Below are 25,681 nucleotides of genomic sequence, written 5' to 3'. Positions count from 1 at the left end.
AAAGCTGCCAGAGCAACTAATGATATAGGCTTAACAGAATGAATATGGTGTCACACTGTAGCATTGTGGGTTTTATAGCATCACAGTCATACGAATTTGTTCATGTGATAAAACTATAACATTTCTAGTCATATATAAAGTTTTTTATACACACACACACTCTCACTCTCTCTCTCTCTCTTTCTTATTACTACCCATCCAACTACAGAGGCAGTATTTAGAGAAGTATTTCTTTTTAAGACACTTGAGCAAGTTCTCCATTGTTGTGTTGAGGGCTAACAGCACACTCATGCTTTCTCCCAATCTATGAAGTACAATGCTGAGGCGAAGCCTGGAGTATAAGAGAATTTTAAAGATAAAAATTTCTGAGTAGTCCCTCAGTGACCAAGAAGGAAACTTTAACACCACAAGTATGRAGCTATCTATTAATGCATGACTGCCAGCAGAACAAAACTGCACCTTATACTTAGCACTGGCAGTCCTTTGGCTTATTTCAGGTGGCAAAAGTTGTCACAGATCAAACCATATCAAAGTTTTCCCAAATGGCACCTGACAGCTATTTAGTAATCCTAATAAAGGCACTCTCACCAAACTCGCATTCCTTCAAAGAGGAATGTAAGTCAGAACAGTAAATGGCCTACCGGTACCATCAGCTGTTTTACGTGTGGGGAAAAAAAAATACCATATATCTTAAAAACACCAATAAATTTACTCCAACTTCTACCTTGTCTCAAATTTTGTTCTTCTCATTGTCATTTTTATAAGTTACAGCTCCTCATTTTGGACTATGCATTATGAGAACCTTAATCACACTGCAAGAAGTAAACATTAACTTTGGCTTTTGCACATTTTAATTTTTTCATCTGTCTGGTGCTATTTTCTCCACACAAAATTGCAAACTGCAGCTTATCTTTGCTGTAAAACAAACACGCTGTAAGAGCAAGAGAATTCTGAAGGCCAGAGGACCTTGTTCAGCCTCACTGCTCAGGGGATTATTTTTCTAATTTAATAATAAAACATGGCAAAGCAATCTCACAGCTCAGCCTACGTGTATGCAAGCTTTTGCTGTGTTAGTTTTACATAGTGTTTTGTTACAGTCAAGAAATACTTGTTTATGATCTTTAAAAAGATGACAATGTCATTTCAAAAATAGTTTTTTGTTTGGTGTGACTTACAATATGTTGGAGCCATTGTAATCTTTCCTTTAGCAAAATGCAGTGCAAGTCATTTGAGAAGCAAGGAAGTCAACCTCTGAGGCACTAGTGAATGGCAGGTGCCTAGGTTTCGCTTAGCATTATTATTTTCCACCACAGCTCACCAAATGATTGCCTGGTGCTACTTCACTGAAGAAATAGTAGAGCCTGTGTTATTTAGAAAGTCAAATTTTATGTCCTGCTTAATTTTGCTACCTTCCGTCTTTACAGAGCACTTAAACCATTTCTGCTTGTGTAGGTTTATCAAATACAAGTCTGTTGTATCATTTCTTAAATGAGGAGTTGAACTCCCCAACAAAGTCCTGGTTAAAGATATAGTAGGTAAAAGTGTATCTCTGCAAGGCTGGAAAAAAATTGCAAGATAGCACAGGCAACGACAGACTATCTCCTTGTGTAATGGATGATTTATTGTCAGTATTTTCACAGGTGTTCTTGAAAATACATTAAGAATTTATAAACAATGTGCAGGAAGTGCTGGGATCACTTCAACACATGCCTAGTTCTGCTTCTGAGCCCTGCAGGAGTGTGTCTGCTAGCGCGTTGTTCGTTCCTGATGATCTAGCACGTCACCAGGCAGTGCTGATTAATTACATAGAGATGCATGCTAAATAAGTAGCATAGACATAATTTTGTTTTTAAGGAAAAAAAATGCTGATGTTCATTTTAAACACGTATAGCCATTAAAAGGAAGCTGTTTCTGTCTATACTGTATGCAGAAAATGTTCCAAACGTACACAAAAACAAAAGAGGAAGAACGAAGGCAACTGCCTCACGGTACACATCCACTACACGCTCTCCGCCCAGCACTTAAGCAAACAAAATGAGGCCTCACAGCATAACGCCACYTTGGTTGTGACCTGCTAAGTGTCCTGCTTTTCCTAAACGTGAACATGAGTAGTTTGACATCACTGAAGGTAAGCGATGGGGCTGGGGTGGGCCCTGTCAGGATTTGCCCACCCAGCCCTTCTGTGCTGCTGCCTCACTTTCTCTGAAATTCAAGCTAACTCCTGCCTCAATACACTGACTTTTGCACAGCTAATTTTTTGGTGAGGCCTTTGAAGCAATGCAGTAGGTATCCCAGAAAAGCCTATGAGGAAACTATTAATTCTGCCTTCATAGGAAGCTTTTAGTAGTATTCAGTATATATACAGAGAGAGAGCTGATGAATATGTGGAATAAGGGAGAAATGAAGAATACTGACTAACATTCATGAAGACAGCATAATCCATGCTATACAATAAATGCAGCAGTCCCATAGGTAAAGCACAAGATGTGATCATGGATACTGTCGTGACACATGCCCATTACAAGTATCGCTATAGAGGAGCAAAGGTTAAGTTCACCCAGCAATTAAAAAAAAAATCTAGAACTTCCTATCATGTGATACATGGTTTTGGAACCTTAACGATAATGTATTTTACACCTATTTAGCCCTCTAAAATTTTTGGCCTTGTATGAATTGACCTTCTTATTTGTGGTAACTTTATAATTTCTGTTACCTTTTCTTAAGCAGTTATCAATTTTAACATATTTAGTAATAACTACTTTAACAAAACAACAGTATTAAGAACTCAGAGTTGAAGCACACCCTATGTTTAACAAGGAACACTGGACTATGGTCAGAAACTTTTAAACTGTAGCCTTAAAAGCTTTACAGGTTTGGGGGTTGGGGAGGTATTTCTAGCACTACTTAAAAAAAAGATTAATGTAGGAGAAGCAAAGGCCAGCTCAGAGGTACTAAAATGTAAACAATACTATAAGGTCAGCTAGAGAAGGCTGTAGAAATAGTAACTACTGGGAGAAGGAAGACTGAGAATTAAGCAACAAGCAGTGCTCTTCTGCGTGCTTGTTAATAGATCGTTCTTCCCTGCCCTGTCTGGGAACCTTGGCATGAAGATGCACTGAAGGGATGAAAAATTCAGGTTCCATAGGTGATGTTAATTTTGACATTTGAGTATCTGCCCCTGTGACCCAAACAGCATTTTTTTGGTGCAGTTTTGATTTATAACAAGTAAATAATTTAGCTAGTCTTTTGCTTTAAAAGAGAAGTTCCCTTTCCAATAAGCTAGCAAATGAAAGATCTGCTTGCTTTCATAATATGTAGGCTCTGTCATCACAGTCATAGCAATTGACACACCATAGGTTGCAAACGGTCTCTAACTCAGTAAGATAATGCAAGCTATCTAGCACCTCTCCATTTGGCTTACGATCTTTCTGTATCAAATATACTGCTGGTTTTTCTTCTTCAAAGGACTGTAAAATCAGTGTTTAAGAATTCATACCTACATTTTATCTAACGGTTCCTACCCTCTACTTCTGGGAGTTCATACTGGAAATGCTGACAGCATCTTTAATACAGCGTGTGAAAGGCAACACTATAATTAAGCAGTGTGAATGAAAGCACCACCATTTTCACAAATCGTGCCATAGTGACTAGAAACTTACTTTTACAATCTCTGATTGTTGTAGTTACTGAAACACTCTTGAAGCGTTACAGCTTAGCTGAGCACAGACAGCGCAGGGAAGGCCACCACTACAATAATTCCCACTTCTTCAGGATGCGCGCAACCAGGACATCCTTCCTACAGCTGGATTAGGTAGTTGTTCAGCTCACTGTGGAGATGGCAGTAAAAACTGGCTTTGTATGTAGGTGGGACCGAAACTCCATGACCTCTTTTGGGGAGACAAATACCACTAAATGAATTAACATTAACTCTGATGCCAGGATCCAGACACAAAGGTCTGAATTCTTACTTCCACATCAGCTGGGTGACAGTAAGACATGGCAGCTCTTCTGGAGGCAAGATTATCAGCTGTTAGCTATAACCCTTTATCACTTCTGTCATTAATTATTAATCATTCTCTCATCACTACTCTAGTGGGCTGCATTTAAATGCTTTTAAGGCTACAGTGGTCTTTGTAATTCTGAGATCTGTACTTTTTCAATCTTTGCATTTGTATGCTGTTTTAAATGCCTCTGAGAAACAGCAGTACTAAACAATAACACTCTGTTATTAGGGTGGGATTTCTATGAAATGGACTTTTTCACCATACAGTTCTTTAAAATCAGAAAAATGTATCCTTCAATGAAGTCCCTGAAGTTAACACAGTTATAACAACCCTCAAGTACTTGCAGTAGTTTTACAGCAACACAAAAATTAGATTTTAGTTTGGGAATCTCACCATGCCCTTGAATTTTCAGAAACAGTAAAAACTGCCTCATTTGCAAGGATGCATATTTCTGTGCCAAATTCGCTTTCTGACTACAAAATCTCTAGCAATCTCTGACTGTGGTATGGAAGTCTACAGTCACTTCTCTAACATGTATCAGGAGTATCTTTGTGATTAAGCCTACTGATATAGCAATTAAGACAATAGTTGAGTAACAACACAATGCTGAGTAACTTCTTGCTATTATTAGCTAGTTATTACTGATAAAGTCTCAGTGTTCTCATACAAAGACGCCACTCCAGAAACCTTCACTTTTCCCTTTCAGAAATGCACACCTGCCTTTTTCTACCAAACAACCGTGTGCATGGGTAGACAATCTTACAGCTCCAAACTATGCAAGGGCACAGCCTCGAAGGCTTACTGTATTGAGCCAGGCTCCCTGAAAGGACAAGCTGCTGTCAGTCAGCTGAGCAGCAGTATTTTACTTCTTGCTTTCAAAAACCTGCATGTTTCAAACTGAGCAGGAGCAGGAGCCTACTGCCCTGGTAAGGAACAAGCACCAAGCCGAGCCAGCCAGTCTCCTTCCCCGGGGCGGCTAAGAGCCCTTGCTGAATCTGAGACCACTGCAATCTTCCACATTTCCCCCTTCAAGCAGTGGATGCAAAACTCATGTTTTAGGATTGACAAGGTTAAGGAAAAACATTGCCAGACAGGTCTTGCTACTCCATTAAAACCTATATTACTCTTCTCCCCCAGTCTGAAATGTAAATTAATTATTACTCTGAGGGCTCAGGAGGTAAAGTATTCCACTTTGAGATGATTCATTTAGCCACTCTGATTCTTAGAGGTCTGTATGTACCCCGGTGTCACAGTGGCTAATTTCTGCTTGCTCTGTTCCTTATAAAATCTTGAACTCTTAACCCAACAAGTAAAGCTTCACATAAAACACAGGGGGAAAGTCCAAGGAAGGAAGCCTCTGAATCCACCTAGGTGTAGGGGTTAGGCACTCGAAGTACCTAACCTGAGCAAACATGGAACCTGGTTCTGCCCAGGCAGGTGCTTTTTTCTGATTAGGAGATACCTTTTTTTTTTTTCTTCATAAACATATGTACAGGGAAACCACAGCACTCGCAACTAGTCTAGTGCTTAACGCCTTGACAGGATGCGGAGAAACCTGAGTCAAACTCATTTTGTGCACTCGGCAGAAGCGTTCAAACTGCAGTACCGTGCACCGCTGATGTGCCCTGAGCCCTCAGCCAGCATAAATTCTGGGCAAGTCTCCCCCAGGCTCTCCTGCTGAGAAGAGGGGAGTTCTGGTCCTCACCCAAGAAACATCTACTAACATATAGAAGAAAAGATCCAACCAAGAGAAACTGAGCAAGACAACCCTCAGACTACATAGGGAGCTGGGAATACATTTCTCACATAACAGACACGTATTAGCTACCACAACACACAGGTACGCACACTCTTATATCGCTCTTGTTTTCTGTGGGGGCCACACAGGGATTAGGGCTTGGATCTAGCCTCTGCGTAATCAGAGAAAATGCCTACTTTGAGAATTTAGGTACTGGAACTAAACAAGGCTCCAAACAGCTCATCAGCTGTGGGACAAAACACTGGCAAACCAGTAGCGGGAATAAATGCACCCAAAGGTGTTGGCAACAGCTGAGGAGCTCATCTGTGGCTACGTATTTGTGGGACTAAGCACCTGCAGAGGCACATTTGCATGTACTGTAGCGGGCCCAGGCAACATACCCCTTGAGGATCTGTGCCCTTCTTCCCCTTGTCAGCTTTTCTCAGCGAGTGTAATCCTGGCTCTTTCAGCCTATGGAAAGATCCACCTCAGCTATAAAGTATTCCCTTCAGGAACCATAAAAAATTAATTATTCAGCAGCATGAGCCATAAAGAATTTATTTTTGTTTGGCAGAAAACATCAACAAGCAAATGACAGTGCAGTGCTCTGCCTTGCCAAGACAAGGGGAGGTTCACATTAGGGTTTAATGTCATGGCATCAAAACAAAAGCCCTCTTAACTCAAAGTCTGTTTAGTATCAGCCAGATTGAAACCAAATTCAGCTTTTGTTCTGCAGACTGCCTGACCATACACTAAACTCTACATATGAAATGAGGCTTGCCATGCAAGATACAATCCTTCCTGCCAAAGCCAACAGGAGATGTTGAGGAGGATCCAAATGAAGTTTTTGATACCATGCGTAATACATCTGTTTCTAATGTTCCTGCATGCCATTTGTCTGATCACATAATACAGTTCACCTACAACCAAATACTGTCTATCTCTCTTGCTGAAATGTGCATGGCCATTCATGGGCACAGGAGCGAAGCATTCACATTTTGGGTGAAGGAAACAGATCAGTTGTCCTTGCTGCCCTACAGTTCTGAACACGTAATGCTGCTTCATGAAATGATTAAAGCAGGCCTGTCACCACAGTCAAAATAAAATCCCTATGAGAAGGAAATGATATTGATTATGTTGTTGCCCACAACACTCACAAAGATCCCTGCGCTAGGATCCAGCTATACAAGCACGGCTGAGCTGCAATGCGCTAACAAGGAAATGACACCAGTCAGCTCATCTCTGTCGTCTCATGCCACGGGAGAGGAAAGGCGCACGGCATAACCCGACCGACATCGTCAGCTAGCGCCTACCGTATCAGAAACCACTGCTTGCACGCCCCATCATGCAAGAAAGGCACATTTCAGGGCACGGGAGTGCTACATAAAGCAAACAGCAGTCTGCAGAAATGCTCTTAATGCTGAGTGCAGGTGTGTGCACACGTGTGTGTGAAACCATGTTTATTAGCCTGTCTGCTCAGGATGGACTTTGATCTCTTATTTTTCGTTTTTGCTTTTTGTGCTTGGTGGCTTTATGGATCATTAAAGAAAGTTGCTGATTTTTTCAAATATTTAAGTGCCTACCTGGCCTTCTTGAAAATTGCTGTTTTCCTCACCTCGGCACTTTTCTACCTGCACATATGTTCACTGTGTGGATGAATGACATAATACACTGAGCAATGTAAAACCATCGTTTGGGTTTTTTTCTTCCTCATGTTATATAAGCCAAGCAGACTGTAATTTGATATTCAGACATGCTTTTATTTCACAAGGTCCTCAGAAAGACTATTTAAAAATAAGACTGATTAAAGTGTTAAGGTGCCAAGAAGCAGCATTCTCTTATTGTGCAGTGCTGTACCCAGGTAAAGCGAACTCCACAAATGGTGAGACGCTGCTTTGCTCTGACGAAAATGCTGGAGGCAGCAGGAGGACTGAATAAGCATGAATTCAACCCAAGTCCCTTCGGGCTTGTGCTGTAAATGCCAATGCTGTAGCTACAGCAGCATATAAACGTGGGACTTCAGCTCTAGTTAGACCACTCAGCACCAAATATATTCTGATCCTTTAAAATCATATGGAATAAGTTAAAAATACAGAGGTGCCAGCTGAAAAGTGTTCCTCCTATACTGAAGATTTTAGCAGAAAATTTGCATTTACATTGATAAAACTGAAAAATGCTGCACTAAGAGGTAGAGGGGGGAAAAGAGTAATTCTCAGTTCTCATTAGTATTACCACTGCTCTAGATTTATTCTGATAAGATTTCAAAAACTGAAAGCGAAAAATCAGTTTTAAAGAGAAAAATAAACAAGTGCCTTTGTTGAACAAGTCTCAAGTAACATCTCTGAAAGAAAGCACTATTGTGTAGACAACTAGTCTTTTTAAAGGAGAATGCTGACAACAGGACTTTCTTTAAGAAGTCCTGTATTATAAAGTACTATATTAACACAAAGGTAATGTAAAAATAGCTTAATTAAAAATTAAATAAAACACCAGAGCAGTCTGAAGGAGTGTTTCCTCTGGTTAGTTCAGCTCCCAGTGGTTAACAGTGCTGTTTTGGAAATGTTTATAAGACGCTGTAGTATTCTTACTAAGTGTGATTCTATCATCTGGTCACTTTTAGCACACAAACACATCCATCGTAAAAAACAAATCATAGACACTGCATATTTTGAAGAGGATTAGAAAACTGTATAAATGCAGGTTGAGGTTCAGATGTGAATATCTTGCACATGATTTTATCACCCATCCCCTTTTCTTTCCGCTAAAACACTACAACTTCCTTTGTTGGCACAGAACAAGTGAAACCTGATCTCTGAAGAATGAGCTATTACTGCAGTACTAATAATACTCTCTCTGCCTCCCACTAAGATTTTCAATGTTTTAATGAACAACAGAACAATATTTGAAAAATAATTCCATATGTACATTCTGTAAACAGACCTCAGGCTCTTATACGGCTTTGACCTGAAGTGCACTGTACTGTACTGTCTCTACAAAAATGAAATGTAAGTTGAGTACAAAGAAGTACATTTATATGCAGACTCTGAAAGCAAGTGCTGTAGTTTCTTCCTGAAGCAAAGTTACTTTTCTGCCCACCTAAGATGGCGTTGAACAGTTTGTTTTTTTGCTGCACAGTTTACCAGTTTTTCCTGGGAGGCCATTCATGCATGCTACCGGGTTTCAGCCTCTGCTCACCGGACTCCTCTGTTTTACCCAAACGGTGGTTAAAGCTCTCTCTGGCCCCAGCAGCCTCCCACTACGTGCCACACAGCGGCACAGCTGCAGAACGGACGGTGCAGGGCCTGCCCACCCTCGCCAGTGGGCCAGCGCATGGACCTCTCCCTTGGAGGCAGGAGACGCATGCTGGAAATCCCTCATGCTGGGGAGGGCACTAACATGGGGTCTCTGGCTGCCTGTGTGGGGAGCGTGACGTGAAGGGGGTGAGGGATGCGGGAGATGATGGAGTGTCCTGCTGCCTCTAGCCCCATTGGAAAAGAAAATGCGGAGTCATGTGCCAGGGCTATAGGTGCGCTCCAGGGGGCTTCCCGTACGGAGACACCCCTGCAGCCGCTCAGAGCCACATGCATAAGATCTGGAGAAGGATATTTCTGCACTTACCACTTTATTAGCTAGGACCGGGTTGTTCCCAGCTCAACAGCTTGGCACTATGGACACCCATTCTGAAATCTCAAGCTAGTCCCATGCACTAGACACCAGCCGCAACCCCTCAGAGCCCCTCTAGGATGAGGCACCAATAGCCCAGGTGTTTCAAGACCAAACTTTTAGTTTCCCAAGTCAATGACCACATCTCACACCAGATGCATATAAAAGACAAACCTCACACTGAAACGAGACAGGAAGGTAGAAATAACCTAACAATTCAATGAATTTTACACTTGAAAAGCTCAATTAAAGCTTCAAATACCAAAGATGGCTCCAAAGTCTTAATATATCTTTTAAAGTCATCATTATTAGAATCACAGCTGTAAAAGATGACCAGATTAATTCAACACTTACAGCACATCACCATATTAGATGCATGACGCATGAATCCTGCACCTTTTGTTGTGGAGCGACTTGGGGGCGCTCCGCGTGGCGTACCTGCACTATGTCTAGCTTAGGGTCAGAGTCTAATACCATTTCTCCTGTAAAATAGCCTCTAATCCCACAAATTTTGACCTATACTGACATTAACAGGATCACTGGAGGAACACACTACCATTTAACAAAAGAAGAAGGCAGCAGAACCCAGCCCTTAATGACATATTTTCTTATTTTAGTTGGCAGCTGTCCTTAAATTTGTCTGCTAACAACTTCTCTCAAATGTTGCTTTAAAAATGAGGATTTTTTTTTTCTCCCTGTGAGTTAACACAATTAAAGACTGCTGGTTTACCTTAATGGAGAGATTTTTGCTTAACTTGTCTGCACTCCCTGAGGAGTTATACTTACATCATGCATGGAGTCAAGAAGTTTAGTCAGTTGGTAGAATCTCTGCCAGCTTTGCCCAGAGTTACTTGGACATTTAGTTACCATCTTCTTTAGTTCTTTAATGTAATTTGCCCTCATTTCTTCAAATGCAGCTTGGCTTTTGAGACCATCCTTGGGAACTGTCATTAAAAAGACAGTCTTATATTAATATTAACTGTATTGCTTATTCTTTTGATGTGCATACTTAAAAGTTACACTAGTTAATGGATGAAAGAATTAAACCTTTAAATAACGTCCATTATTTTACAGACATTGGTATGGAATCAACAACATCATACAGATTTTCAAGTGATTTAAGCATCCTCTCCAGATCTGTGATTGCAAAAGGTTTAGCTGAGGCAGAGGACAAGATAACATCTCCAAAATACAATACATGCAGTCCTCACACTGAAACTGTTTTTAACATGACCCAACCACAAAAAATAGCAGATGGATCAAGAATATTTCTTTAGAAGTTGAAGACGTGATTTATCATTTTTAAATGATTACCCACACTTAGGGGAAGGAGGGGAAGGTACAGAATCACAGCTGTTATGTGTGGAAATGCAAGAGCAAGCTACATGTTTTTATATCACCAAGTAACATCTAAATTTTTTTTGAATGTTAGCAAGCATCTGCATGACACCTAGAACAAACAAAGCCATTATTCTGCATTAAATGGAAGACTATTTTCCAAACAGGAATCCTGACCCAGTGTTTGACCATGACATACAATTGCAGCCTTTAATAAAAACATTTCTAATGTCCTAAATCCTCATCTACCAAAAGGATCATTTCACAAATGGGCTAAAAACAAATAGGTTTGGTACTTTCTACAGTAGCTGACTTCAGCAAGGGTAACTACACAAGCAAATATACTGTTTCTTTACAGACTGCAAACAGCTTTTCACTCTAATAGGTTCTGCACCAAACAGGTGGTGTATCAGGCCTCCAGGAAACCCTTGAAGAGGTTACCAACAACATTATGCAAAATGTTCTGATGTTTTAATACTTGGATTGGTCAAATACTGCTTAACCATCAAATATACTCTGCATCTCTTAATGCTAGTCCACAGAAGGAAAATAAAATTTTACACTGTACAGGAGTGAGTTTATTTTCTAAGAAAGCTGAAAGCTAAGTCAAAGTAAGCTAAATGGAAGGTCACTTAAAAAAAAAAAAGAAAAAGGTGACCTTCCAATTTCACTTATTCTGACTTAACATCTTGACAGAAATTGTCTTGTTGATCTGTTCTCTTTGAAATCCTAAAAACTGCCTTCTATCTCATGAAATCACATAAAAAGCATGTAACAACCACCTAAATTGCTTAAGTGGAGAAGTGTTAAGAAAGAGCACCAGTATCTTCTAGCTGACTACTAGAGCAATTTAGCAACGGGAAACAAGGAGGAGCTCTACCACTACATGACCAGCAAGGACTTATCCAGTGCTATATAGGGAGGCACAAGGAAGAATCTTTAGAAAAATCCTACAGGGTAACAGTGCCAACCTGTCCACCACTTGGTAAATATTGCCATTGCTCTTGTCTATTTACATTTGAAATTCTAAATTCCAAATCTTTCAATCAGTCAGTTGACAGAAAGAAGAAATGGTCTGAAACAGATTTGCAAATACAGTCCAAGCCAAATGAAAATAGAGACACCAATCAAGATGAGCAAGGCCACCGGAATATACTATGGCCTTTACACAAAATGCAAGGGCTTTACAGTTTCTTTAATATTTACAGGTCTGTATTCCTGTATTCCTAAATGCTGCTTAAAACTGTGAGTTAGAGCCATTTTTTCATTGTCTACTTCTATGTATTTTACTGCTCTGCCTGAAAATTATTATACTATCATCCCAGCCAGATTATTAAGACAAAAAGAAAGAAAGACCACAAATAAAGAGAACTCAGGCAAAACATGAAATTCTGGAGGTTTGCCCAGTGTTTCTGATTTTACTTATTAAATGCAGCAACGCTTTTGGCAAGCTCCCAAAATCTATGGTCTGTGGAAAGCAAGAAAACAATTGAGTTGTAATGTGTGGTTTCTTCCACATGTAAAAGGAGTGAAACTTCCTTGATGTGGTCATCATGAAAGTTTCAAAATAACTTGTACTCTGCTCATCATGATTCAATAAAAAATTTAAATTAAAACGAACCTGATGTTTTCTATCATAATGTAGTATCAAGGTACAATTATTAGAAATTAGGTTTACTGCTGTTCACATGACATTTTCTGGGTATTATTATTGTCTTCATTTCCTTTTTGCTCTCCTTTCTTTCTCTCTTTTACATAGATATCCTGGATCTCGCAAAACAACTATTTTTAGTAGGTTTTCTAGTGACCACGGTGTGCATTTCAAATGGAACCAGCCAGCTGAAGTTAACTGGCTAGGCTGATCTCACCTAACAGATTCTTATAATGACTAAAGCCATTAGTTAATATTCTCAAGAGGGCAGAATAATAAATACCTATCTTAAAGAGATAATGCCACATTTTTAAAATGCCTTTAGTTTTTTTTTCAAAAGATTCTTCCCGTATTGGGCCGATTAAAAAGCAGCAGAGCCATATCTCCAATCTGTGCATGTTCTCAAGATCATTTGGAGGGCTAAATGCCCCGGAGCACATGGACATTAAGAACTGCTAGCCATTTCTGGGAAGACGAGAGGCGACCGCTTTCAAAGAAGCCCATTTACCCAAAACCTTCCCTCAGGAGCACCCCAGACCCCCTGGGCACACATCACCATCACACTCACTGGCTTGGTGGAGGAGGAACTGGGGGTCAAACCCTCCCCGTCCTGGGCGGCCACTCAGATGGCTGGGACATAAGGGCGCTGCCTGGCCCATGCCAGCTCTCTCCTGCCATGGTGCCATTGCTCCAGGTAAACTGGAACGTTTCAGTGGCAGGGAGGGAGGGGGGAACAAGACAGCCGAGCCCAGAAAACTTACAGCCTGAGAAGGTTTCTGTTACTGGATCCAAATCCCCTCCAGCAGGGATGGAAATTGTACTGTCATGTCCTCCTTCAAAGGCAGGCACTTCAACCACAGAGCCGTGGGCTGGGTGGGACGGGGTGAGGTCAGAACAAAAGACATGACAGACAGGGAGAAAGCGCCTGTCCTACCGCCTCACCTGGAGTGGCTGCCACTCAGCTTTGCTGGATGCTACAAACCCCTTTGCAGGCATCTAACCCTGCCTGAAACCACATGCCCACACCACTGCTGGTGATTTCAGGAGGCTCCTGGATATCTAAATCAGTTGCTGCATCAGCCAGCTCTGGAGTCCTCTGTGGTTTCAGCAAGGAGCGCCTTCCAGCACTGCACTCACCAACAAGACTAACATTAGTCGCTTGCGATTCATGTCTTCTCTCAGCTCGCTGGGGCAGAGGATGGGGTAATAACCCAGTCGAGAGAAGACAGTGAGATCTTGAAGGGTGTGCTCAGCTCCGCTCGGCACCAAACTGGGAGATGCTCTATTCGGCATGAGCCACAGCAGCCCCTGACCCAGGTTACGGCAGCTTCAGGCTTGCTTCCGGCTGCTGATAGCTTGCAAGTGAAAGCAAGAATAACTGCAGCTGGCCCCTTTGATCTCCTGCTCCTCCTCTCCCTGCTCAGCACCACATAGGGCCTAATTGTGCTGGGAGAATTCTTGTCTGATGAATTCCCTGAAGTGACATCATAAATTCCCACCAATCAAGCTGATGCGTTATCTTGTGATGATGTCACTGAGTGAATCCCACAAAAAAGAGAATGATTATACAGAAGAAAGTTTGTTTACGGGTAATTGGCTTTTTCATTAAGACAAGTGGAAAAGTCACATACAAAATGTCTGTGTATTTATACAATCACAATGGGGCTGGAGTTTTTGAATATTTTTAGTAAGAGAAGATCAAGACATCTGCTAATAACTCCACATTGTTGTGATGAACACCATGATGCAATTTTGTATCCTAAAAACCCACAAAGCATGACACTCGAGAATAATAGAGCATGCACTATCATTTATTAAACTTCCAGAGCACTGTAAAAGGGTTTACCATTCTCATTTTACTTGGCAATTGGAAAAGTACACATCTTGCAGTATGGGGAATGGACATCTTTTGATCTTGAAGGTGCCATTAAGTCACCCAAACTGGTGGCTGAGTGTTGAGTCAGGATTTCTCCCAAATCCCCACAGTGCAAGATAACACAGCTGTTGCCACCCCGCTTCATGGATGCAGGCACATGGTATGTGTGGCTGACCTTAGCAGTTCACATACAGAGAGTAGGGCCGAAGCCCCTTGCCCAGCCCCTCCTGTCCTCCCAATACATATGACACATTCAAACTACAAAGACAGTTCCTGTGCTAACAGAGAGAAATCTGCAGATAAATCCTAAACCATAAAAACAGGCTTTTCCTGTGGCCCTGCTGGAGACAGTTTGGCTCTCTTGTTACACTAGTTAAACTCACTGCACCTCTTCATGAGTTGAAATAATTTCAAGTATTCTCATGTAACTATGAATCTAACTTACCTGTGCTTAACAGCAGCAAAACTTTCATTATAGTGTATTCCTCGAAGCTAAGCTGCAAGCGAACAAACTGCAGACTGATCTGGTGCATCCCCTGGCACAGTTCAAACATAGCAGACTGGCGCATCCGTTCCCTGCAAAGAAGAAAAAGAAAACCCAAAACAGAGGATTAATATGTGAGAACACAAAGCGCATGTGGCAGCCCAAGCATTGGGAAAGTGAGGTGCGAACTGGAAATCAAGCCCTCATCACAGAGGTCAGTAAGACAAACTGCAGCCTTGAAATTCATATCAGGTAACGAGCTGGGGACTACCGAGATGAAGCTGGAGTCCATCCAACCCCATGTAGCTAGCTTGCCCCTGGTAGAAAAAAATACTGCAAATTAGCTTTGGGGGACTGTGGGCACAGCCCTTCTAAATGCTTAAGTCATTCAGAAGTGGCTGCTGATTTCACTTAGCTACCAGGCACTCTACAGATGACATTAATGACCAACCCCACCCACCCCCTGAAAGAGCAGAAATAAAAAGAAATCTCATTTGAGTTTTATACATTGAAGATGTTACTGAAGTAGCAAAAACATTCTAGAAGTGTTTGGATTGTCAGTGTTTGTTCAGCTCTGCCCTGGCTCATGGAAATGAGCCTGCTAAAGAGGTCAGAACTGGTGCAATAGGGGAAGCTACATTCACTACGTCCACGTTTTAAATGAAATATCCCAGCTCAGCCAACGTACAGCAGAAAATCAGGTGAACGTGTCTGGTGCAGAGATGAACTGAACTGGATGACCAAGGAGCACTGACAGTTGCACACACAAAGCAGGGACCATTCAGGGCAGTGGACCCCAACCCACAGCTCATGCACAAGCCTCCAACACTGCCTGCAGCCACAGAAAATGGGAAGACTCGGGCTCATGGCACACCAAAGGATTCTGCTGCCCATGACATGCTAGTCAGTGAGCCAGCAAAGGCCTGGCATCAGGAATTTGCACCATGCCAGCAGAAATCTTGACTCTTTTCATCCCAAATATACTGCAGTCCTGTGAAAATACAGCTGACAGGTCTGGAAAATGAGGAAGTGGTTTAATAAAATAAAATAAAACGCACAACTTCATGTTACTGCCTTTATATCATTGAGAAGTTTGAATTTTAATGCTGTGGATGGGCTACAAGAGACCATTGGGATGACTAGTGCATCAGCCATGCCAGCACTTACAGAGGCCTCCCGAGTAGCCTCCATTTCAAAGGCTCTGATTATTTTTCCTGAAAATACAGCAGGTTTAGCTCCAAGGATGAACATGTACAAACAACAAAAATGAAGAGAAATTATTTTCCAGTAACTGAGGTTCATGTTAATATACTACACCAGACTTCCTATGGGGAATTACTAGTGAAATTGCTGCAATGGTCTCATACTAAAACACTAAAACGTATTTTAAAATTGTGTATGATTTTCCATAATCATCATCTGTGATAGTCTGGAATGAAGGAGTATGAATATGAAAATCTTATTCATTAATACAAGCTTTTGTGTGACGCCTAATAAAATAATAAGGTTACATGATTTGTATTCACAGTTTACATCTTTTTCTTTAAATATGCTACGATACATTTCAGATCTTAACGCTCTTTTCTTAAGCAACCTCAGGTTAACCTAACCTGCATTAGTTCCAGACTGAATTAATTAGGATTTTGCTATATTTCTAAAGATGCTATTCCAAACCATGAGTTAAAGCAAAGAGTCGCTGAGAATCGCCTGTCTCACTTTGAAAGTACGATATATATGTGGGTATTTAGACGAGGCGTTATAATTGTTCAGTGACCACTACTTTTTTTTTTTAATTGCTCAACAACAATTGTCTATATTTCTTCAAACATTTTTAACATAATTGAGGAACTAGATGAAGTTCAGCTAATTATTTTAACCAAGCAACTGACTTTTCAAATATACAAATTGGCTGGTGAAAGAGAAAAATCATACTGTGTGCAAACAAAGACTTATGTAATCTTCCTGGTGTTTTATTTCACTATGGCCAGAGCAGGTTTTATTTTCCTCTTTAATACTAATATAACGGACTCCCCATTGTTATATGGATTCTACACTCTTCCCAGCTCCACCCTCTTCTTGAGACTAAGAACTTCCAGCTTTTTCTTCCATAGTAGCAGTAAAGCCATGTTTGTTTATTTTTATTACGCATCATGGACAACAGGGAAGAAAAAGAATAGAAGAAAATAGTCTTCGAACGCTTTGAACGTTGACTAAAATACCACTTGGCCTTCTTTTTAGAAGAACAGAACCACTGCTGATTTTACTAAGCTCTGAAGACAAACACAAAAGTCACTGCTGCAAAGAACAAACTCAGCTTGCATATTTTACTCTGGTCGAGTGCTTATTAACACACAAAGTGGCCCTTTCTAATGTGGATCAGACTATCATATGAACGAGGCCTGCAGAATAAAGCAAGGATTTGTACAACTACACATGCTGTTCGCTTTATGTGAACGGGCAGACTGAAAGCTGCTGTGCTACTGCCGCCTCTGCGTGAGCCTGGGTGTGCTGAGCCAGTCCGTGGGGCCGGGAAGCACCATGAGGCATTAGATGCCTCAGGCCAGCAGGCGTCTCGGCACTATGCTGCCACCAGGACTGTGCCTGGGTTCAGGCTTGAGCTCGCAGACTGAGGGTCTGCCCATGCCATAGGGGAGGATCTGCAAACAAGCCCTTGCTCCCCACAACAGGCTCCTTCCCACACTGGAGCCCCTTCAACAGCACTGGGGGACAGTTCGAACCATTGGCAGCCAAGATTCAAGTGCAAGTGCCTCCAAAACTGTTGAGATCCTCTTGCCTGACAGGTTGTTTTTGCCCCCAGGCCACACTGCTGCTGGCACGTTTGAGCTGAGCTAGAGGTAACCTTGGGCAAAGGACCCCGAAAGACCCCAGAGAGCGGTCTCCATCCTGCTGCTTCTGCTCCCCTCTCTTCCCCTGAAACTACCAAACCCAAATCCAGGATATAAGTATTGGTGGCTCCCACAAGACTCAAAGGAATACTGAAGGAGTATTGAAGCTGAGAGGCAAGTGTTGAAGGGACATTTGTATTTTAAAAATACCCATTAATTTACTACATTTCAGAAGCCTACAGACTAGCAGAATTTAAAATAAGAATAGCATGTTACATCTGTTATTACTTTTACAGGGCACCAAAGGTAATTTCTCCAACCTTAGAATATAAACCAACTACTACCATCATCATATAAAGACAGAAAGTCAGTCCAGCTTCATTTGCAGATGTCACACAGTCAGGTAAAAATATACCTTTAGCTGTTATCCCCAAATTGCAAGCTGGAATCTAGGCAGGATCTTTACCAACTTTAGTTTGACGTGCACAGACATGAGAAGTGCCAGACTTTTCATCTGATACCACAAGCCACACAGCAAACAAAATGAAACATTTTGAGGTTTTGTCTTGGGTTTCTTATGCTTTCGCTAAACAGCACGGCAAAACACTCTCTGTGATAGCTAACCTAAAAGTATCCTGACTTAAAACATTATTTTTTCACATTGCACTGTTTGTGACATTTTACCTCTCATGTTTTTCTTTGTATTTGTTTTGCTTTTATGGATGATGATTGCCTAAACAGAAGACTTTTAGTAAAAGTTTTGTTTGTTTATTCTTTAGTCTTGTATCTACCTACAAACATTCATTTCTCTTGCTCCCTCTCAAGGAAGACCTGATGACATTGTTTGTAGGTGACAAAATTACACACAGAACTAGTTACTAAGCAGTTTCTTTAACATACCTCAAAGACGTAATTTCAAATCAGCTTCCCTCCTGAAAATCAGTTCAGTCAATTTATTCCTTATTTACAAATTATTACTTACTACAAGTTATGTCAATTAATTTATGACTATATTTAATGCAAGATAAGCATTTTGTGAGCATTTACCTATTCAACAGTGCATTTGATTTTAATCCATATAGTGTAAAATAAAAGGCTACGGAGCTTTGGGAAAATTTAGATGCCAGCATCCCAGATATCCCAACACTATAAGAATAACAACAAAGTAAAGCAATAAAATGGCTCACATGTTAAGAGGAATGGGATGGTATTTTTTTCATACAAATTAGGGCACGTAGACATAACATGAACAAAGTTACTTCCTGCTTACTGAATGCCTCGTCTAAGAATAAATACTGCCAAGTCATCACAAACACCACTACTGCTGTGGGGAAAAAGCAAAACAGAATTCTACGTTACCCCAGTTTTTTGTTAAGAAAAATAATCAAGATCTAATTCTGATGCAACATATTTACTTTACAGCATGGAAAACTGAGAATGTGAACATCTGGAATATAAAGGCATGCATCTACATGGAGACTTTTAAGAACATTACGTAAGAAAAGGAGTGGAGCCAAAGTACTGAATCCGCTGTGTGGCCATTCCTTCAAAAGTGGTGTTATTTGTTCCGTTTAGCTTAATCCTCCTTCATAATAATATGCTTCAAACTTTACACCTTAAGTTAATCCATCTTAAATTCCTTGAGTGTCTCCTTTCAGGCTTAATTTAATGCTCAGATCGCATTCTGTGTGATCTCTCCTGTAGTTTCAGAATTGTGGGCAGTGAGAGCAGCCACAAACAACAATAACTAATTCTCCTCATCTATCACTTTGCCCAATTTCCATCTGCTCATTCAGAGTTTCTTTGGCCACGAATACCATGTATGAACTGGTCACACAATTGCTCATAATGTTCCCACTAGAACTTGAACAACAGCTCCTTTTCCTTCCTTGCCACTGGGAGAAAGAGAAGGCAGGGTGCATCTCCTGATAAAGCCTTTCAAAGAACTGCAGATGCCTTGGGAGGAAGAGGGCTTTTTTGTTGCTCGTTGTTGTGTTTCTCTCAATGAGCTGTAGCAAAAATATTGCTAACTGAGAAAATCTCAACTACTTTCCCGATGCTGACTTTTTTCCTCTTAAAGAGTTTGTTTTCTCTTTCTCTCTACTTCCCCTGGGATCTCTCTCTAACCCCATGCAATCTGTATATCCCCTCTTTTCCCCATCTCTGCTGCCTGTGTTCCATCATTGACTCCAGACTTAATGCTTTCCTTCCACAGGCAAGCTGCAAAGGGAGCCCACGTCTCTGGTACTGGCCTCACACTTAAGCCCATCTCATTCTTGGCATCTACTCACAGCCAACTGAATACCTGAGTGAGAATGAGCCAAACAAACTGAGTTTCCTATGTTCCCCTGCTGTGAAAGTAGCTGCCCTGCTGCTCACGGACAAGCGACAAGCTTGTAGGTGAGCTGGTCCAGGAGCCGGTGGCAGCACCCAGCCAGGCAAAAGGCTCAAGCACCAGATGGAGATGGGACTAAGGTCCTCATCACCGCGGAACAAAGCACCTAGCTACATGGGAGATGGAGGACTTGAGTGGACACACCATCACCAATACACAGCTGTTGGGGAACAAATGCTTTAAGGAAATGGTTTACACAAGGCATCCTAAATACTATACCAGTTGTGGTTATCATTAATATGCTTACGTGGCCTTTATAAGAATCTAACAACCACACCAGAAATTGTGAAACTACAGAAATGCTGCACAGATCAAACTTGTTATGAAAAAGTAATTTGTAATTAATTAGTCATCATAAAGTTTAGTACTGTAAATCTTGTTGTTGAGCATGGAAACTATAACTCAACTGACTGTAACCAAAAAGATAAATCTGTGCAAGAAACCCATGAACAAAGAAACTTCAGTTATCAAAGACTAAACTCAGCCCCAAACCAAACTTGACACAATATTTTATTTACTTTCTCACAGATACTATTCGAAGTCACAGCACAACACATCTTAAGTTAGAAAGGGAAGGGAAGAAAGGGAAAGTTGTGGTGGGTGTTTTGAAGATTCATCAGTACTCAAGTGGCATGCTGATGACCCCAGGAAATACTGGGAGAAGCACCCCTTTGACAGCACCTCAAAGGAACAGTACAGTTGGGTTAGTCACATGGCTTCTGCAGCTCAGAAAAGAATTAGAAAAAGCTCAAGTAACACTTGTAGCATATTCTGACTTTGTGTTTCCTGATTTTACATTTTTCTGTAAGAAGTTTTTCCGATTTTATAATCAAAACTTAAGCCTTTCCTTTGCTAGGCTAAAACCTGCATCCCTTTCAAGCTTGTCCATCATTTAAAATGCTTTCAAGAGAACTCAAAAAACACATTTCACTCTTTCTCTGGAAAAACAAACAGAAAACAACAACAAGAGCCACCAAAGCCCCAAAGGTCAAAACAAGTTTGAAAACCTCAGAAAGCAAGGTATATTTTCTACCATGCGAGAAGATGCCAGTTTTAAGTTAGGAGAGACAAGAGACTCATCACAAGACGCCCTTCCAGCAAGATGCAAGCAGTGGATAAAAGGGGAAAAGACCAAAGGCACAGTATCACAGAGAGTCCCTTGTACAACTCATCAAACCACCTAATTACAACCCCCTTCACCTGAATTATCTCAACTGTCTTAAGAGAGGTTCACCTGCTGAGGAAAACTTTGAGCTTCTTGAGGAAAGAAAAAAAGATACATATTACCATAACAATAATTTACTCTTTCTTAATGGAGCATTCAACTTCAACAGCTCCATCACGAGGAACAATGCAAACAAAATGACACTAGCTAGTACAAGACCGAACCTATTCTTTGATGCAAAGGGGCAATCACTGTAGTGCTGCATGTGCAACGACACCGGGTAACGTACTGTATAGCATTCTGCTCAATGGACTGTACCCAGACACCTGTTTTCCATCTTGAAACCATTATGAATGCAACCAAAGTCAGCAGTGCTGGAACAGCATCATTAAGTTATTGCATTGATCAAAATCCAAGCCAAAATACATGCAAAATTCAGACTTTGATCATGACTTTTTATTCAGCGCTTATTTCTTATTCAGCACTTTCTAGTCTCTGCTCACTACTGAAACTCTGCAAATCACAGCAGAACAAGAAAACATACTGCCTTCAACATATTGCCTTCTAACTCTTAAAGCTTTAGAATCATCTCCTTCCAGGAAGGAAAGGATATTTGTTATCTTGCATCAATGGTAAATGCAGGCACCTTACCCTGTTGAAATTAATGGGATTTTTGTTATACATTCCAAGTGGGGAGAAATTTGGGTCATAGTCTATGTGCATTTTTACTTAAATTGTCAGTGAACCAATGGAAATACAATACCCCATCTACAGAACCAACAATGACCTCCTCCTACTGAGGAGACAGCAGATGTTCTCCCTAAACACTAACTGATAGAGAATTCGACTATTATTTTGCAGTCAGTTAAACTGGCCATGAATAAATGTAGGCTGGGAATTAGGTGGTTTATCCAGATAAGAATTAGCCTAGAGGAAGCATAAAGAAGACTGCTCAAAATACCAAAATGCCTTGAACAAGCTTTGGTTGTTCTTGGCCAGGTTAAAATGTTACAGCCCCTGGCTGCCTGCCCTATTGTGCTGCTGGAAACCAATGTCCTTGTACCACGCACAGAAGAAAAAGGGGGGGGGGGGGGGAGAAAAAAAAATAAGGAAAAAAGAAAAAAAAGGAAGAAGAGAAAAAAGAAGAAAAAAAAGAGAAAAGTGCCATTGCTGCAGCCTCCCAGTGAGAGTTTGGATTTTTAGCACATACCCACCTTCCCAGGCTGTTTCAGTGAATACTGCTGAACCGCCTCATGCGACTAATTCCTTTTTACTGAGGCAAGCAGGTGCCAGCAGTAACTTCTTAAAGCAGAGCTCCAAGATCTGCCATCAAAGTCATCTTAGCTCTTCCTGCTGCCCTCAAATTCCACTACTCTGCCCTACCTGGCTTTAGCCACTATTGACAGGCAGCATTTCTTCTACTTGCCTAGAGGTGGAAAAAAAAATCATGGGCCAACCCTGGTATTTTAAGTCAACACAGCAAAGCCAACAAGGCCTTGAGCTACCWTCGACTTTAAAAACATGGGGATTTTATGGTGAGGTCCTCCTCCAATAGCAGAGGATTGACCCAAGGGTCTAGGACATCCTTTCTACTCCTGGGTTCCTGCAGGAATTTCGCTTATAACAGGAGGAAAGCTGTTTCCTATAAAGAAGCAAAACATACATAAAAAACAGATCTATTGCTTGAAAAGATGATGAAAAAGAAATACTTCAGTAATGATCTTCCCCCATCAACCCTGTCACAAGAATGCATAAACCCAGCATTACCAAAGTGAAACATTTAACCCTACAAGCTTCTTTCCCTACAACCAGTACACTGCAGAGGCTGCTCAAGGTGTAGCTGGGTGGCACTCTGACACCACAGCAGAGACCTTGACAAAAGAAGCTGCCTAACCCAGTGCAAAACAGGAATTAGACTAAACTGGATCAATGCCGATCACTGATTGACAAGGAAGGTCATTTTATGTTAAAAGAAAACTACATAAATAGCTGGCATTTTGTGGGCATTAGCCTCCCAGGCATATGAACTTGTCAATTTTTATACTGAATTAAATGAAGCAATTCTGAAAATTAAAGCTTTCTCCTGAGAGAGTCCTCCTGATGATCCTAGAGAATATTAACCCCAGGTAACTAATATTAAGGAACTTGGAGCTTAGAATTTAAAGTTCCAGGTAACTATTCTCCTGTTCTATGCAAAGCAGTTGGCAATAGCTAATGGATAATTACTGCAACACAAGAGTTTCAGCTCACAATCAGTAACAGAAAACTTGTATTAAAATCCAACTTAATAATCACTCAGTTATGCAACCCTAAAATGTCAAGCACATAAATAGCTAATAAAATGAAGTATCTGCTGGAATTAACATTTATGTAGGTAATAGAATGCTCATACCAAATACTCTCTTTTGGTTTGCATTTCAAAATAGACAAATCACAGTTTAAATGCGAAAATATGTAAGTATGGCTTTACCAAAATGCATTTTCAATACCATATTCAATAATAAGTGATCGTAACGCACACGTGACAATGAATATTCTTCAAATTCCATCAGAAAAAGGTATCGACAGCCAGAAATGGTACCCATTAGGTATTGTTTTATAAATCATTATGCAAGGGCTCATTATCACTTGAAGTGATACATCAGCAAAACTACTGCTACAGTCCACATGCAGCAGCAGTTCTCTTTTTGTACCAGCAGTGCCTCAGAAATTTTAAGACTTTGCTCAAGCTGTCGTCCAAAGCCTGGCATTTCCTGCAACTCCAACCAAGGCACATCTTCCTCTAACACCAGTTTACGGAAACCACCTCCTGATTTTTATTTTAATCTGGACAATTAAAATTTAACTGTATAGGGAAAATAATGAAGGGAAGCACGACAAATATGAAGGGCATTTAGAGATGCCACCAAATAGCTCACACTGACTTGCAAAAAGATTAAAGCAGCGTCATGTTCAAAAAGAGACTTGAAAGGGACAAACCTCTTCTCCATTCTAACCTTCCTGCCAAGGATCTAGGGTGAATTGAAAAGTTACCCTCCCAAAAGTCCTGTGGATGTCCTGAAGTCATGTTGAGACTAGAAGAAAAGAGAGCATAATTATGCTGAATTAAATGTAAAATCATGGGGCAAGTTTTCATGCTAAAGTCATAAAAACTTTTCAAACACATGACAAGCTGGAAACCTGCTGGAGCATCTGTAGGGCCAACAGATGATCAAGATGAAAAAGAAGTGTTTGAGAAAGATCAGGCCATAGCAGAAAAGTTAAAAATCTTTGCACCAGTGCTCTCTATAAAGGAGTCTAGGAAGGCTCTGCACCAGCAAATGACTGTGGGAACTAGTTTCAGATTGAAGTGTCAGTAGAAGAGGGTTTAGAAAAAAATACAGTGAACGGTAATAAATTACCAAGACCAGATGGCATCCATCCAAGAGATCCAAAGTAACTTAAATATGGAATTGCTGAACTACCAACTGTGCTGCGCAGCTTATTGCTTAAATTGCCCTTATAAAGGAGTGGAAGGTGACAAATGTGACCGATTTCTTAAAATGGGTCTGGGAGTGGGGAGGGAGGACTCAAGAGACCAGAGACTAGTAAGTCTCATTTCTATATCTAGCAAAATGATTGAAAGGAGAATTAACAGATAAATAAATATGCCATAATGGAAGAAATTCAATGCAGTTTTGGTAACGAGAGGTCATGTCTCACTAATCCATAAGAGCTCTCTGACAATAAGCACAGGGGTGATCTGGTTGGTACAAGCAGTGTCTATACTATGGAAATGCTTCACACATGCCAGGTCTAGCTGCATCCCACTTCCATATGGGGTGAGACCCAAGTAAACACCTCTCCTCCTCCTCTCTTCTGCCCTGGTTTCCACACAAAGGAAACTGGGGCATGCAGCTTGGATATGGGCTGCAATACAGTCTGTTGGTGTGCCAACATGGATAATTACTGGTCTAGGACCTCGTGCACACTGTGCTTTGCATCAGGAGGTAAGTGGAGATGCAGTCATGGTAAAGTTGGATTTCCAAAGCAGCTATTAACAAGATCTCCTGAAAGCTCTTAAAGAGAGCTTATAAACAGATAAGGGGGAGGGCTCTTCATGGATTACTAGCAGATTAAAAACAGGAGACAAAAGGTAATAATAAAGGGACATTTTTCACAAGTAATGGAGGTTACCAGGGGAGTCTCACAGAGCTCTGCAACAGGAGCCTGGGCTGAAAACTCACACTCATAAATCATCTGCAAAAAATCAGACCTGTCGAAGTGACAGAGTTTGCAGATGATTCAAGATGAGGAAATCAAGAGCTGCCTGTGAAGAATTGCAGAAAAATCTTGCAAAACTGCATGACTGGCTGACAAAATGGAAGAGGAAAATCACTAACTGCAAGACAATGTACACAGTAAAATCATCTTTTACTATACGTACCAAAAAATTGGCTCTAAATTAGCTAACATTACACAATAGCAAGACCTAAGTGTCAATTAGAACATTTGGGGGGGGGGGGTGTTTTGAAAACGCTT

At 40.9% G+C, this 25,681-nt stretch overlaps 1 protein-coding gene across 3 annotated transcripts in view; it reads right to left on the bottom strand.

The window, feature by feature from the left end:
• The window catches only part of NR3C2 (nuclear receptor subfamily 3 group C member 2), a 226,345-nt gene that overhangs the window by 4,226 nt on the left and 196,438 nt on the right, over positions 1-25,681 (bottom strand). For 2 of the 3 annotated variants that reach the window (XM_026087509.1, XM_026087508.1), the window contains 2 exons: positions 14,716-14,846; positions 10,192-10,349 (listed from right to left, as the gene is read on the bottom strand). In XM_026087509.1, coding sequence (XP_025943294.1) covers positions 10,192-10,349; positions 14,716-14,846 — 289 coding nt within the window. The remainder of the gene's footprint in view (positions 1-10,191; positions 10,350-14,715; positions 14,847-25,681) is intronic. The other variant, XM_026087510.1, reaches the window with a different exon arrangement.

This window comes from Apteryx rowi, unplaced genomic scaffold (assembly GCF_003343035.1).
Source record: "Apteryx rowi isolate R43461 unplaced genomic scaffold, aptRow1 scaffold_72, whole genome shotgun sequence".
NCBI classification, from domain to species: Eukaryota; Metazoa; Chordata; class Aves; order Apterygiformes; family Apterygidae; genus Apteryx; species Apteryx rowi.
This window is presented reverse-complemented; position numbering and strand designations above follow the sequence as displayed.